This window comes from Mirounga leonina, unplaced genomic scaffold (assembly GCF_011800145.1).
Source record: "Mirounga leonina isolate KUSES-001 unplaced genomic scaffold, KU_Mleo_1.0 Mir_114, whole genome shotgun sequence".
Taxonomy (NCBI): domain Eukaryota; kingdom Metazoa; phylum Chordata; class Mammalia; order Carnivora; family Phocidae; genus Mirounga; species Mirounga leonina.
This window is the reverse complement of record NW_023270265.1, coordinates 26723226-26738626: the sequence shown is the minus strand read 5'-3', so window position 1 is coordinate 26738626 and position 15401 is coordinate 26723226. Positions and strand designations below refer to the sequence as shown.

Here is a 15401-nt window from a genome sequence, read left to right as displayed (position 1 = left end):
AAAAGATGTTCAATATCACTAGTAATCAAAGAAATGCAAAGAGAAGTGACAAACTGTCATTAGCATGTCAAAAGAAGCTTGACTTTGGGCAGCTGGGTGGCTCAGTTGGTTAAGCATCTGCCTTCGGCTCATGCCCTAATCCCAGGGTCCTGGGATGGAGCCCTGCATTGAGCTCCCTGCTCAGCAGGGAGCCTGCTTCTCCCTCTCCCCCGGACCCCCGCTACTCGTGCTTGCTCTCTCTCTCTGAAATAAATAAAATCTTAAAAAAAAAAAAAAAAAAAGAGAAGCTTGACTTTAAGATTGTTAACGATCAAGAACATTGATAACGCCAGTGTTCATAAGAGTACTAGGAAAGAGGGCGCCTGGGTGGCTCAGTTGGTTAAGCGACTGCCTTCGGCTCAGGTCATGATCCCAGGGTCCTGGGATCGAGTCCCACATCGGGCTCCTGGCTCAGCGGGAAGCCTGCTTCTCCCTCTCCCACTCCCCCTGCTTGTGTTCCTGCTCTTGCTGTCTCTGTCTCTGTCAAATAAATAAATAAATAAATAAAAAATCTTTAAAGAGTACTAGGAAAAAGGTAGCATGCCCAGTATTAAGTATAATTTGGTAAAATTTAAAAAGTAATTTGGTAATATTTATGCAAAGTTATTGTCCTTATATTTTGATCTAGTTAGCCTTTTTACATACAGAAATTTATATGCAGAGGCATATAATTAATATAATTTTACAAAACCATTTTTTGGGAAAATATTCTCAAGTTTAAAAAAACATTAAAAAAAAACATTTTAAAGAATCACGACAGGGGCACCTGGGTGGTGGCTCAGTTGGTTAAGCATCCAACTCTTGATTTTGGCTCAGGTCATGATCTCAGGGCTATGAGATCAAGCCCTGTGTCAGGTTCCCGCTCAGCAGGGAGTCTGCTGGAGATTCTCCCTCTCCCCCTGCTTGCATTTGCATGCACGCTCTCTCTAATAAATAAATCTTTGAAAAAAAAAGAATCATATGACGTACCGAAGGTAATTTTAAAGTGGTTTAGCAGGGGAAAACATTTCTTTCCCTTTTGGAGCTGTAGATTATGATTACAGTAAATTTAAATCTAAAATGTAAGGGAGATTAACCCAAACTCTGGTTTCAATCAGGCATATTTGTGTCATTGTATGTTTGTATTTGCATCATTTGTATATTTGTGCCATTTTCAAAATCAACCTGTGTCAAAAAAGTCTGTTATAATGTTTGTGCTATGTTTTGCCACTAGGGGGAAGCACCATCCAAAGGCATGTTGGAAACCGGACAAGTTTTGGTAACAATCTTTTTTGGGTAATAATAATTCTAAGGTGGGCAACCCAGTACTTGGAGATAATTAAATAAATGTGTAAAGAGGTGCAAATAACAATCTGATGTCTATCAACTGAGAATGGGTTAAATAAATCATAGTATAACACTACAAAAGAATTATATAAAGCCATTAAAAAGGATGACAACATATCTATACTGACATGAAAACACTCAATAATTTATCTGAAATAAACAAATCATAAAACAGTACATATTCTGTTTACACTGTCATACAGCAATCTATGTACATGCAGAGAACAATCTAGAAAACACTAAAATTTAACAGCCCCTGGAAACTGGGATGGCATTAAGCCTTTTTAAAAAATCTTTCCATTTTACTTGAACTTTTCACAATCGAATTGCCTTTGCAAAAGTTTTTAAAAAGTAGTAAAGTGTCTTTCTAGTTTTACACTCATAAAATCAGGAAAATGGAAACATTTTTAATTACATTTTAACAATTAACCTACAAAAATGTTAGGACCATAGATTTCATTCCTTTTTTTATGGTTGAATAATATTCCATTGTACATGTGTGCATGTCTACACGTACATCTCTTTTATCCACTCATCTATCGATGGACACTTGGGCTGCTTCCATAATTTGGTTATTGTAAATAATGCTGCAATAAACACTGGGGTGTGTACATATCTGAATTAGTGTTTTTGTATTCTTTGGGTAAGAAGGGTTAAAAAAAATAATTAGAACCACAGCATTAAAATAAATTCTGACATACTTTCTAAAAAAGAAAAATAGTCATAAGTTGGTATATCTCTCCATCATGAAAAATGGACTTGGAATTGAAAAGGAGAGATGAGACAAAGTGTTTTACACAGAAAAAGTGATTAGAATGATTATTAGTTTAGTTTTTCAAATAATAAATATGTAGAGTGTAGAAACCACTTATACAAAGGTATGCTTATATGTTATAATCAGGGTTTTAAAGGCTATAATGAGGACCCACATCAACAAGATAAAAACTAACACAGATAAAAATGGAAAGTCTTACTTGTAAGTTTAAGAAAAGATATATTGCATAGTTGGAGAATAACAAAGCCCTGGCATGACAATAGATGAAGTTTTGAATTGCAGTAACAGAAATATGTCAGTGGGTAGAAGGGAAAGAGTCGCACTGGAAACTGCTGCTTATAAAGACCTTATCTGGAGCATATGTCCATTTATGGGGGAAACACTTTAGGAGCTAATGGCCATTCAGAAAGATGATCAGTAAAGGGACTAGATATTTAGAGACTGGAGGAAGTTTAGTGCTGGGGGGAGATGAGGGTCATGACAGCTGTTTTAAAATAAATGAAGGACTGTTAGATGAAGCATATTCTGGGAAGCTCCAGAAAAGATAATTAGTACTACTATACAAAAACTACAGGGAGGCAAGTTTTGATTTTTTTTTTTTTTTTAAAGATTTTATTTATTTTTTTGAGAGAGACTGAGAGAGAGAGCACATGAGAGGGGGGAGGGTTGGGAGGGTCAGAGGGAGAAGCAGACTCCCTGCCGAGCAGGGAGCCCGATGCAGGACTCGATCCAGGGACTCCAGGATCATGACCTGAGCCGAAGGCAGTCGCTTAACCAACTGAGCCACCCAGGTGCCCGGCAAGTTTTGATTTAATTAGGACTCTTGAAAAAAAATTTACTGGGGTCAAAGTGCTGAGCTCCTAATCACTGGAAGTAAATGCTCGTGCCCCACAGTCTGCACTGCCTGCTATTTTCTCTGCCTAGAATGGTCTTTTACCATATAGTGGCACAGCTCACTCCATTACTTTGTCTTCTCTTTACTCAGACCTCACCTTACCAGTAAGGCCCTCATCATTAATTATCTTATATACATATTCAAAAAAGCAAGCTTTTTTTCCCCACCCTGATACTTCTCTGTGTCTACTGTAGCCTACTATTTCTTCCTAGCACTTACCATCTGACACAATAGATCTCTAAATAGGCATTTACACACACACCCATTTACTATCTCCTCTATAGTACTAGAATGTGGCTTTCATGAGATCACAAATGTAGATTTTTGAGGGCGCCTGGGTGGCTCAGTTGGTTAAGCGACTGCCTTCAGCTCAGGTCATGATCCCAGGGTCCTGGGATCGAGTCCCGCATCGGACTCCCTGCTCTGCGGGGAGCCTGCTTCCCCCTCTCCCACTCCCCCTGCTTGTGTTCCCTCTCTCGCTGTGTCTCTCTCTGTCAAATAAATAAATAAAATCTTAAAAAAAAAAAAAGAAATGTAGATTTTTTCATTGCTGTTCTCTTCAGTACCTGGCCACAGCTGGCACTCAAAAAATGCCAGCTATATGAAAAAAATGAATAACAGGCTATATTGGAATATCTAGTTCCTGCCAAATATGAGATTGTTTGAAATGCTATCTTAAAGCCCAGAATAGAAACTCCTTATGTTTTTCCCACTTCTCACTTCATACAATAGTCATGTTTTAATAGTCATATTTTTTGATACCACTGATATTTCTAAAGTTACCATGCAGATAATATAAAAATTTAGATAATTAAGTGGATTTAAGAATTAAACATTATTGGGGAAAAGAAACATTTGGTTGCAGATATATATATATCTGCATACACACACACACACACAAATGGGAAAATATTGGTATACAAGTCAAATCCTAAAAATACATATGCAAGAATCTCCATAAAAATGGGAGAAAAATATTTTAAAACCCCCCCACTAAACCCCCTCCCTTCCCAAAAAAACAGGTAACGTAAGAATGAGAAGAACTCTCCTAAAACTAACCATGATAATGATTTACCAGTGGGATGAAATGTCTTAGGCACAATTAACATTACTATCCCGCACATGATCTGCATTAGCATTTCCTTTATAATCTCTTCACATGGACTCTTTTTGCCTCATTTTAACCCACTGAAATCATGGGTTTGATGTGCTATTTTTTTCCTCTAGTAATGTGCAAATATGATATTTTAACTTTGTTTTTGACTAGGAAATGCAGTAGGAAACAACTATACTCCCCAAACATTTCTCTTACCCGAAACAGCCACTTTAACACAGGTACGGGACACTGGACATAGTGATAAGCAGAGGTAAGAAAGCCTTGTGTTGTCAAAAAAATCTGATCTGTTTTTCCTGATCTGAAAAAATAAAGTGAAATCAATGACTGTTACTTTCATAGTAAGAAACTTCTACCACCACCTCTGACATAATCAGGGAAATGAGCTAGCACACCATCCTCAGTCCTTAGAGGTGGACTCTACTCCAATATGGATGGGTTACTCATAAAGGAAATTCAAGTGATGGCCTAAAGCTGATCCAGTCTGTTAGCCTGTTTCCAGATTTATCTGGTGGATAAATTTACATTAGCTGGCAGTGTTGAGAAAGCTCCTATTAAGTCTCAGGGCATTGTCTGCTTTTGTCAGCTTGGGTTTGTACTTCCATAAAACTCAGCACCAGAATTAATGTGATCTCTCTGCATCTGAGATAATCATGCACTGAGAGAAATTAGACCAATTTGGGCACTGTGGTATAGACTGCTAGTTGCCCATCCCAACATCTATTCTTGCCTTTCCTCTTGGCAACTGAACCCTGACTTTTAGCTGGGTACACTGGCTCTGCCTAAAATAAAAACCATTTCCCAGGCTTCCTTGTAACTAGGCGTGGTCATGTTGACTAAGTTCTATCCAACTAACCGTAAGTAGAAATGTGTGGGATTTCTGGGAATTTTAATGTAAAGGGCTGGAGTACCAGTAGCACCTGAAGCAACCAGGTGCTTAAGATGGTGAAGAAAGATTATATGGTGAAACACCAGCCCTGGACTTCCTACCTCTGAACTTCTTTCACATAAGAAAGACATATACTTCTTATTTTAAGCCCCTATTATTTTGACAGTTGCTGTTATTATATGCTGATCTTAATCCTAACTAATAAAGGCATGTAATACGCCAAGCAACTATCTTACACTGCTTCCTATAATTAAATAATAAACACAAAAAACAATAGTAATAAGAAGGATTAGAAAACTGGATAGGTTATAATAGAAATTAACCTTTTAGAAGATTGTGAGTTAGAAATCTTTGAGTAATTTTTATATAGGAAAAAGCAAAATGTTTTTCTATTTTTCTACTTACTTAAGAATAAGCTTTTCTACAGCGCTCTGTCCTATAAAACCAGAGTCTCTTAAATCCAAGGTACACTGATTGAAAATTTTTCCGGAATTGAGGAAATTAAATATTTCTTCACCTGGGTGATGATCAGGAATAGCATCAATTGTAACTGAAAATTTCTTTAGAAATTCCCTGGAATAAAAAAAGTTATTGAATATCAAATAGTTATATTGCATATGGTTTTGTGTTTAAAGGTTGGGTGCAAAGAAAACTTTTCTTAAGACCAATGTTAACCCCAGATAAGAAGACTAGCATGAGAACATGTGTTTTGTTCCTCCCACTTTTTGCTAGTAGTTAGTCCAAAGCCACTAAATGGGTCTGTGTGAAAAGAAACAATAACCAGGAGGAAAAAGATGTAACTTGGCCTTAACATTTGTCCTTCAAATCCATCATACATGGATTAGAAAACCATCATAGATTACTCATAAAGTATATTAACCATCAATGGTTCCTTTATTTCACAGGGAACAAAATTAAAAAATATAAACTTAATAGGGTATACATTATGAAAAATGCTATACCTGTGCTCTTCTAAGAGGCCATCCTCATCATCTGTACTGTCTTGATCTCCAATTCTGATGGGGGATTTAATACCTCGGCCCTGCCTTATGTCTTCCTGTAGCTGCTTCTGCAGTTCATCTAGCCTGAGAATTAAAAGAAATGTTACAGAAAATGGTTTACTCTAAAAATAATCTTTAGTTTAGGTCTAAAAGCAGCACCAAAAACCAAAACACCCCCCCCAAAACCCAACCTCTTATTAATAAGTACCCTGTTATATGGCAAACTTTGATGCACTACAGGTCAAATTATGTCTTCCCAAACATCATGATGTATAACAGACTTTTACCCAGCTACTGGTATGATATTAGAATAGTGTTCCTTCACATAGAAGACTTGAATATTTCTTTATAGCTAGGACTTCAAGAATGATACCCAAATCATTTAGAGAAAGGGGAAGGAAAAATGGCAAAGAATAATTTGATTATCCCCTTGAATCTTTAATGCTCATTTGACTTCCAGTAGACCAACAAACTGATGTTAATTAGTCTTTCTAGCACCAGTAGTTATTATCATTGTCATCATCATTATCATCACAATACCTAACACTGAGCCCTTACTATGGGACAGGCACTGTACTGAGAACTTTATGTATTAAATCTTTCAACCCTCACAAGAACCCCATGTAGTAGTTTATTATTACCCATTTTACACATGAGGAAACAAACATTAGGAATGCTCACTTGCTCAAGCTCACAATGCAAGGAGCTGGGATTCAAAGCCAGAGAGTCTAGCTCTGCAGTCCTTGCTTATACTGCTTGCCAAGATTAAGTTATTTTAACCAAGGTCCTTATTCCTAGCTCCAGCCCCACAGTAGATGAGTATAATACAACAGTAAGTGACTGGTAAATGTACTGCTCTACCAGTACAGAAAAGAGTCAATCATCAGATCAAACTAGCATCTCTGCCTCTGGTCTGTGCAGTGCTCATTTCAAATAAACAACTTCAGATCTGACATTACAAATCATATGAATTCATGAAATGTTTAAAGAATTTTACAATAGAGACAATTTCTCTAAATTTAGAAAGGGGAACACTTCTATTGTATTTCCTATGGTTAGCTAACTCATCTATCAAGTTTGAGACACATATATACCAACTTCACGTCAGTTGAGCCTTTTTTTTTTAAAAGATTTTATTATTTTTTTATCTTATTTTTAAGATTTTATTATTTATTTGAGGTGGAGAGAGGGGACTCCCTGCTGAGCGGGGAGCCCAACATGGGGCCTGATCCAATCCCAAGACCCCGAGATCATGACCTAAGCCAAAGTCAGACGCTTAACCAACTAAGCCACCCAGGCGCCCCAAGTCAGTTGAGCTTTTAGTGAAGTTCTGTGAGCTAGTTTTGAGGATTTTCCTTAAATGAGGAAGATATTTTTCCCCTCATTAGCAAAAGTAGTTTACAATTAGTGACAAATTTTATCAGGTCCATTATGATCCTCAAACTTTTTTTTTTTTTAAAGATTTTATTTATTTATTTGAGAGAAAGAATGAGAGAGAGAGAACACATGAGAGGGGATAGGGTCAGAGGACGAAGCAGACTCCCTGCCGAGCAGGAAGCCCGATGTGGGACTCGATCCCAGGACTCCAGGATCATGACCTGAGCCGAAGGCAGTCGCTTAACCAACTGAGCCACCCAGGCGCCCAATCCTCAAACTTTTTGATTTCTGTGTGTGTGTGAGAGAGAGAGAGAGAGCCAGAGATAGAAAGAGAGAGAAACGTTAACTCTAAACTTCTTCCTCAAGAGTAACTTGATGTAGAAATACCATGTGTGGCTATGCTGGTTTCAGAATTTGGACTACGTGAATATAAGAATGTTTAAAAAAAATTCTATGCAAACAAAAAAACCCCCAAACAATTCAATTAAAAAATGGGCAAGGGGCACCTGGATGGTTCAGTTGATTAAGCGTCCGTCTTTGGCTCAGGTCATGATCCTGGGGTCCTGGGACTGAGCCCCACATTGGGCTCCCTGCTCAGCAGGGAGTCTGCTTCTCCTTCTCCCTCTGCCCCTTCCCCCTCTTGTGCTCTCTCTCAAATAAATCAATAAAATCTTAAAAAAAAACATGTGCAAAGGATCTGAATAGACATTTCTCCGAAGAAGCTATACAAATGGCCAATAAGGACATGAAATGATGCTCAACATCATTCGTTATTAGGAAAGTGAAAATCAAAACCATGAGGTACCACTTCATATTCATTAGGATGGCTATGATCAAAAAACCAGAAAATATCAAGTGTTGGTGAGGATGTGGAAAAACTGGAATCCTTGTGCTCTGCTGGTGGGAATGTAAAATGGTGCAGCCACTATGGAAAACAGTACAGCAGTTCCTCAAAATATGTATAGAATCACTGTATGGTCCAGGATTCCACTTCTGGGAATATACCAACCCAAAAGAATTGAGTGGGGACTTGAAGAGATATTTGTACACCCTTGTTCACAGCAGCAATACTTCCAATAGCCAAAAAATAGAAACAACACAAGTGTCCATCAAAGGATGAATGGATAAATAAAATGTGCTATATACATACAATGGAGTATTATTCCGCCTTAAAAGGGAAGGAAATTCTGACACATGCTACAACACGGACAAACCTTGAAGACACTACGCTAAGTAAAATAAGCCAGTATAAATGGACGAATACTCTATGATTTCATTTATATGTGGTACCTAGAATAGTTAATTTCATAGAGACAGAAAGGAGAAGGGTAGTTGCCAAGGGCTGGGGGAAGAGGAGGATGGGAAGTTATTATTTAATGAGTATGGAATTTCAGTTAGGGAAGCTGAAAAAAAGTTCTGAAGATGGATGGTGGTGGTGGTTGCACAACAAGGTGAACGTACTTAATGCCACTGAACTGCAAATTTAAAAATGATTAGAATGGTAAATTAAATTCTATATATTTTATCACAATTAAAAAATACACACAAAAAACTCTGCCCATACTTTTGATCAAGAATTTCAGCTACCAGTTAGATTCTGGTTGTGGTAAGCAGAAAAGAATTTGTATTATTACGGTAATGCAGTAAACCATAAAAACCTGATCTTCTGACCCCGCCTGTGAACAAGAATACTTTTTTTCTAACAAAGCTGACAATAAAACTAGCACAAAATGCATGCTAATTTCTCATAATTTTTAAAGGAAAATTAAAAGCCAGCCACACAAACAAGCAGTATGTTAAATTTAGCAAGGTAGTCATGATGCTAACTAACCTTTGAGTGTCTTCCATCTCCTTCACTAGACGTTCTAAAGTATTTGTGTATGTTCCACTATGAACATGTTCCTAAAACAAGAAGAAAATTTAGGAATACTTTATAACATATCTTAGTAGAAGAATTGGGATGTTTTAAGTTGTTCAGAGTACTAAAGAATGTTTTCTATTTCAATAACCTAGGCCAGGAGAATACCTTTCTTAGAGAATTTTCACCATCATGCTTTAAATCTAGTATTTTGTACTGCAGGCAATTTGATTTTACCATTTATTAGGAAAGGCACTACTTATAAAACCCTGCCAGCCTTAGGAACTGACTACAAACACCCAAGGGCTCCATGGCTACCCTGTCTTTATTTTTAAATTCTATTTTAATGGAATCAAACTAATTTTTAGGTGTTACCATGGAACATTAACACCTTCCCCACCAAATTTTACAGACATATTAGAATTTAATGCAGCTTATTCCCAAGATAGAATGAAGCACTTTATAAATAAAATTGCACACCACAATTAACAACATTTCTACACTCTACCTTCATTTACAGCAGTGGTCTCCAAAGCAGGGGGTGTGCAAGGTGATCCATTGGGGTGCAGGAAGAAAATAATAGAACTTCTATTTATATGGAACTTCTATAGAAACTCCAGTAGAACTTAGTCTATAGTAACTTCTATATAACTTTTAAAGGAAAATACTTTTTTCTTCTTCCTTTTAAATTCTGTTTTTGCATATGCTTTAGAAAGTACACAGTAGTATAGTGGTACATGTATATAACCTATAAGTATACATATATATTGGAGTACATGCTTAAAAATTTTTTACTAATAGAAGTGTGTGTGATCAAAAAAGTTTGGAGACCACTGATTTACAGTAATAAAACTAAAGATATGGGAAATCCATTAACCAAACAAGAACTATACCAGTTTCAGTCCAATTATGAATCATAACAAATACTAAGTTTTCAAATAAGTTCTAGCAATTTATCCCTCTTTCACTAATCAATCCATCTTTCCCTCTTCAAGTAAAGATAAATGTCACAGCACTACTTACTGTATAGTCTGATGATTGAGATCTAAGCCCCTTGGAAAGAGCAGGAGGTTTTCCTGTAGTTGCAGGAGTCTGATTGAAGTTCAAAGCCATTATTTCTTCCAGTGACTTTAATGTTTCCTCTTCCTCATCACTGTCTAGGTTGTAACCTAAACTTTCTTCATCACTATCAAAATCACCCCTTAGTTTTCTTTTCAGTGCATTGCTACCTGCATTGGAATTTCCTGAACTCTCTTTATCTGAAGGGGCTTTATCTGAAGGTGCTGTAGGGCTTGGGATACATGGCACAACTTCCAAAGCAGCTGGGGGAGACTTTGTAGGAGTGCCATATTCTGAACGCAAAGATCCCCCAGAAATTTTCCCTGAAGATACATTAGAATCAGCTTTATCAGTCTTTGCCTTGTGTTCCTTGTGTTTGGAGGACTCTGTAGAATGCCCAGAACATTCTTTAGATGAGGAACGCTCTTTTTCTTTTTTAGGAACTGGAAGAGTGCAATTTTTAGCATTTAATGGTACCCGGGAGGAACCAGCACTTGGAACATGGGAAAGTAAAGGTAGAAGTTTTGTTTCCTTTGATGCCACAGAGCTAGCAGTTTTACTTTTCTGAAGGTTGCTAGCTTTTTTAACTGCAGACTTTTCCTGAGGTAAAGATAAGTGGGGTTTCTGCATCTTAGTCTCTTTGGTACTTGCCACACGGATTTGGTCACTATTCCTGGAAGAATGGTGGCCAGAATTTGAAGGTGCCAAGCCTCCAGAGGAGCGATCAATTTCTCCACTGGGTTCCTTGGATATATCTTCCAAGCGTAATACATCCCCAGGTGTCTTCAGTGCAATATGTTTTATAAATTTCTCTCTCTGATGTGGTCCGTCAGGACGCTTCTCAAGGAAGGACTCTTTTACTTTTGGCATTATAGATTCTCTTGTGCTTTTCAGATCTGAGTCCACAGAGTTCCTTTTTCTTTTGTCAGGGAACTTATTCTGCTTAGACCCTGCTAAAATTTAATTTTTGCCAGATTAGTGAAAAATATATTTTCCTATCTTAGTAAAGTTTATTCAGTGAGTGTCTAGAACACTATGACAAAATGTTTAAATTGTAAAAGTTTAAAGGGAAAAATGAAGCGGGGGGGAATCGGAGGGGGAGACGAACCATGAGAGACTATGGACTCTGAGAAACAAACTGAGGGTTCTAGAGGGGAGGGGGGTGGGGGGATGGGTTAGCCTGGTGATGGGTATTAAAGAGGCCATGTATTGAATGGAGCACTGGGTGTTATACTCAAACAATGAGTCATGGAACACTACATCAAAAACTAATGATGTAATGTATGGTGATTAACATAATAAAATTTAAAAAAAAGAAAAAGAAAAAGAAATTGTAAAAGTTTAGGCTGAGACCATTCAATATATGTGGGATAAGGAAAAAGATTGTACTACCATTTATTTATTAACTAATAAAATACTGGTGTCCAAATTTAAAGCTAATGACAATGCTCATTTTCATTCTAAAGCTGTTTACTACCAAAACAAAATTCAAGGTATTGCTCCCCAAAACACAAAAGCTGCATATCTGTTATCATGGAAGGCAATTCCCTCAAAGTTCATATATTCTTTCTTAGACCAAGGACTATCTGATTCCAAAAATGTAATACTTCTACATCTAAATTTATAGCACCTTAAAATATATATACGATAACTAGTTGAAGGCAGACATATTTTAATTTCTCAATTAAGAAAATCCACCCAAGTCTTTCTCCCCAGTGTTTAATTGTTTATTCCTTCCTGTGTATCCGTCTAGTCTTTAGCTGTGTTATGAGCTGTGGTTGAATTGTGGCTCCTAACTCCCAGAATCTCAGAATGCGACTTTAACAAGAAATAGCGTCTTTACCGGGGTAGTCAAGTTAAAATAAAGTCATTAAGGTGGGTCCTAATACAGTTATGACTGGTGTCCTCAGAAAAAGGGGACATCTGCAGTCTTGAGGTCTTTTATCTTTTTTTACACTATCATGTCATGAATTCACAGGGAATATACTACAGCAACTCAGGCTCCTTTCCATTGGTTCTCACAAAATGAGATCTCACAAAATGCCAGCAGGCTGGCATTTTAGTTGAACCTAAATACCTTTCTCTTTGGCTTCCTTCAAAAGGGGAAATTTGGACATAGAGACAGACTTGAAGAGGGAAGATGACGTGAAAACACACAAGGAAGGGGTGCCTGGGTGGCTCGGTTGGTTAAGCATCTGCCTTTGGCCCAGGTCATGAGCTCAGGGTCCTGGAACTGAGCCTCGAGTTGGGCTCCCTGCTCAGTGGGGAGTCTGCTTCTCCCTCTCTCTCTCTGCCCCTCCCCCTGCTTGTGTGCGCACACTCTCTCTCAAATAAATAAATAAATAAAATCTTAAGAATTGTTGAGAGAGGGGCGCCTGGGTGGCTCAGTTGGTTGGGCGACTGCCTTCGGCTCGGGTCATGATCCTGGAGTCTCAGGATCGAGTCCCGCATCGGGCTCCCTGCTCGGCAGGGAGTCTGCTTCTCCCTCTGACCCTCCCCACTCTCATGTGCTCTCTCTCATTCTCTCTCTCTCAAATAAATAAATAAAATCTTAAAAAAAAAAAAAAAGAATTGTTGAAAGAGAGCATGGCTCTGCTGATAACCTTAATTTTGGATTTCTAGCTTCTAGAACCATGAGAAAATAAATTACTATTGTTTTAAGCCACCTAGGTTTAGGAGCTCCATACAGGAGAACTTTAATAAACCACGTATATTTGAGTTAACCAGGTTTAAAAAATTTCTTATTGTGTTTAAAAATGTGATGTATCATTAATTAAAACCACTAATCATTAAATATTACTATATATATAATCAGTATTCCCCAAATCAAGTTTCTCTCTGCATATGGGCAGATGTCCTCAAATCCTCAACAATTTGATTAAAACAACAACAAAATAACTCAAGAGGTAAGCAACTTTTTGGATAGCTTGATCAGAACATAATCTGAAAAATTCCATTTATAAACATGAAAAATCAATAAACAAATGCCTCTATCGCCATTACCTGAAGAAATCATTCCATGCCCACTCACTCTGCTGGGGTTAAATGTCTTGTAAAAAAGGACAGGGGTCCTTTACAGTATAAGATGAGAAATCAAGTAACTAAGAAAAAGACTTGGGGTGGACTTACACTGATTATTTTAAATTTAGAGTTTCAAAAAAGACAGCTACAGAGCTGCCAGTTTGAGTTCTGTTCCATTTCCTAGAGAAGCTAATTTATATACAGCTAGACATGAGGAGAAATTTCTGATTTGTTCAGGTCTTCAATTGCGAAGGTCTCCTTCAACAGGAGGAGAGAAAACCTGTTTATGGGCAAAGTTTAGGAAAAATCAGCTTATTAAGAGCTTTTGACATCTAGAATTAGAGGAGGTTGAAATGGTACTATGGGGAAGCTCCCCTTTTGCAAGCTCTCTAAAGCAGTGGGTTAACTGAAGAATTATTTTTGCACTGCTTGTACAAACTGTAGACTGTTTAAGAACATTTCAAATATCTGTTAATATATAAAACAGGTAAGACAAGAGATTGAATTTGTAAATAGAAAAAAAGTAAAAATCCAACTGTCCATTAATAGGAGACTGGTTAGGGGCACCTGGGTGGCTCAGTTGGTTAAGTGGCTGCCTTCGGCTAAGGTCATGATCCCAGGGTCCTGGGATCGAGTCCCACATCGGGCTCCCTGCTCTTCGGGGAGCCTGCTGCTCCCCTGCCTGCTGCTCCCCCTGCTTGTGCTTGCCCTCTCCCTCTCCCTCACTCTCTCCCGCCCCCCATGTCAAATAAATAAATAAAATCTTAAAAAAAAAAAAAAGAAAAAAAATAGGAGATTGGTTACTAATAAATTATAGAATAAACAAGGGATGGATTAATTTGGACCTCAGAATGCAGCCCAAGGACAGGATTCTGGAAGACTAAAGAACTAAATGACTTTATCAACATTTCTGAAATCCTCTAACTTGTGTGTGATTATGTACATCGCGATCACAACTGAGAAGTATAATAGCAGTAATATGAACAAGACAGAATATTTGGATTATTAAGATCTATTCACTATTAGATAAAGATAAGCATTCTTCAGGTTATCTAGTGAAAAAGCCCCTTATGTTCTTTATATTCTGTTGACAGTGAAATGCAGCACAAATGTGTATTTATTAAAAAGTACAATACCATAACTAAAAATGATTATGAAACATGCAAAAATATTAGAAATAAAAATATAAGTGAATCTTAAATCTGCTTATGAAAATATGCAGAAAGCATCTTTTTCTTTTATTTTTTTTCATATTTATTTCACATTTGATCTGTAAACTTTTATTAAAAAAAAATCCACTGTCATTAGCAACGTGTGCTGCCATTAGTTTGTCTTTAGTGAAATAAGAGCGCAGGCCTTAAAGAGTCTCTGTCTAAAACGTGTAGAAACTCCGATGTAAACACGAGGTGTCCGCCCTTCCCTTGATTTTGGGAGTTCATCAATGACATGATCTCAACCAGAAAAGCAGGGGGGAAAGGACAACACTTTGATACCTAAGAGCTCCCGGGACAGGAAGCGTCTTTTTCTTTTAAAGATTTTATTTATTTATTTGAGAGAGAGAAAAAGCACAAGAAAGGGGAGGGTCAGGGGGAGAAGCAGACTCCCTGCTAAGCAGGGAGCCCGATTTGGATTCGATCCTGGGACTCCAGGATCATGATCTGAGCCAAGGTAGATGCTTAACTGACTGAGCCACCCAGGCACCCAGAAAGCACCTTTTTCAAACACTGTTCAAAAACTGCAGTATGTGGAACTATATAAATGAAACTACATTACAGTCACCACTGATGAAATCTGCAAACCCATGAACTGAAGAGAATTTTTCTCTTAGTCATTACTAGAGAAAAAAAAAAAAGCTGAAGAGCTTGGTGGCAACACCACCATCAGCAGCCCTTTATACTGGCAGAGCAAACTATTTTATACTAAAAATACTTTGTTCCTCCATTCACCTCACTGCAAATGACTTATTACTACAAATGTGTAATACAGTGAGTACAGGAACAACCTCGTGGCTGAGAAATTATTGTTTTATTTCGTGATGTCAAAATGC

At 37.6% G+C, this 15401-nt stretch overlaps 1 protein-coding gene across 2 annotated transcripts in view; it reads right to left on the bottom strand.

The window, feature by feature from the left end:
- SLF2 (SMC5-SMC6 complex localization factor 2) overlaps positions 1 to 15401 on the bottom strand; it is a 44668-nt gene that overhangs the window by 22241 nt on the left and 7026 nt on the right. Inside the window, exons 5-9 of one of the 2 annotated variants that reach the window (XM_035027369.1) lie at positions 10298 to 11286; positions 9248 to 9318; positions 6001 to 6123; positions 5444 to 5611; positions 4348 to 4450 (exon numbers count right to left, since the gene is read on the bottom strand). In XM_035027369.1, the coding sequence (XP_034883260.1) occupies positions 4348 to 4450; positions 5444 to 5611; positions 6001 to 6123; positions 9248 to 9318; positions 10298 to 11286 (1454 nt within the window). The remainder of the gene's footprint in view (positions 1 to 4347; positions 4451 to 5443; positions 5612 to 6000; positions 6124 to 9247; positions 9319 to 10297; positions 11287 to 15401) is intronic. The other variant, XM_035027377.1, reaches the window with a different exon arrangement.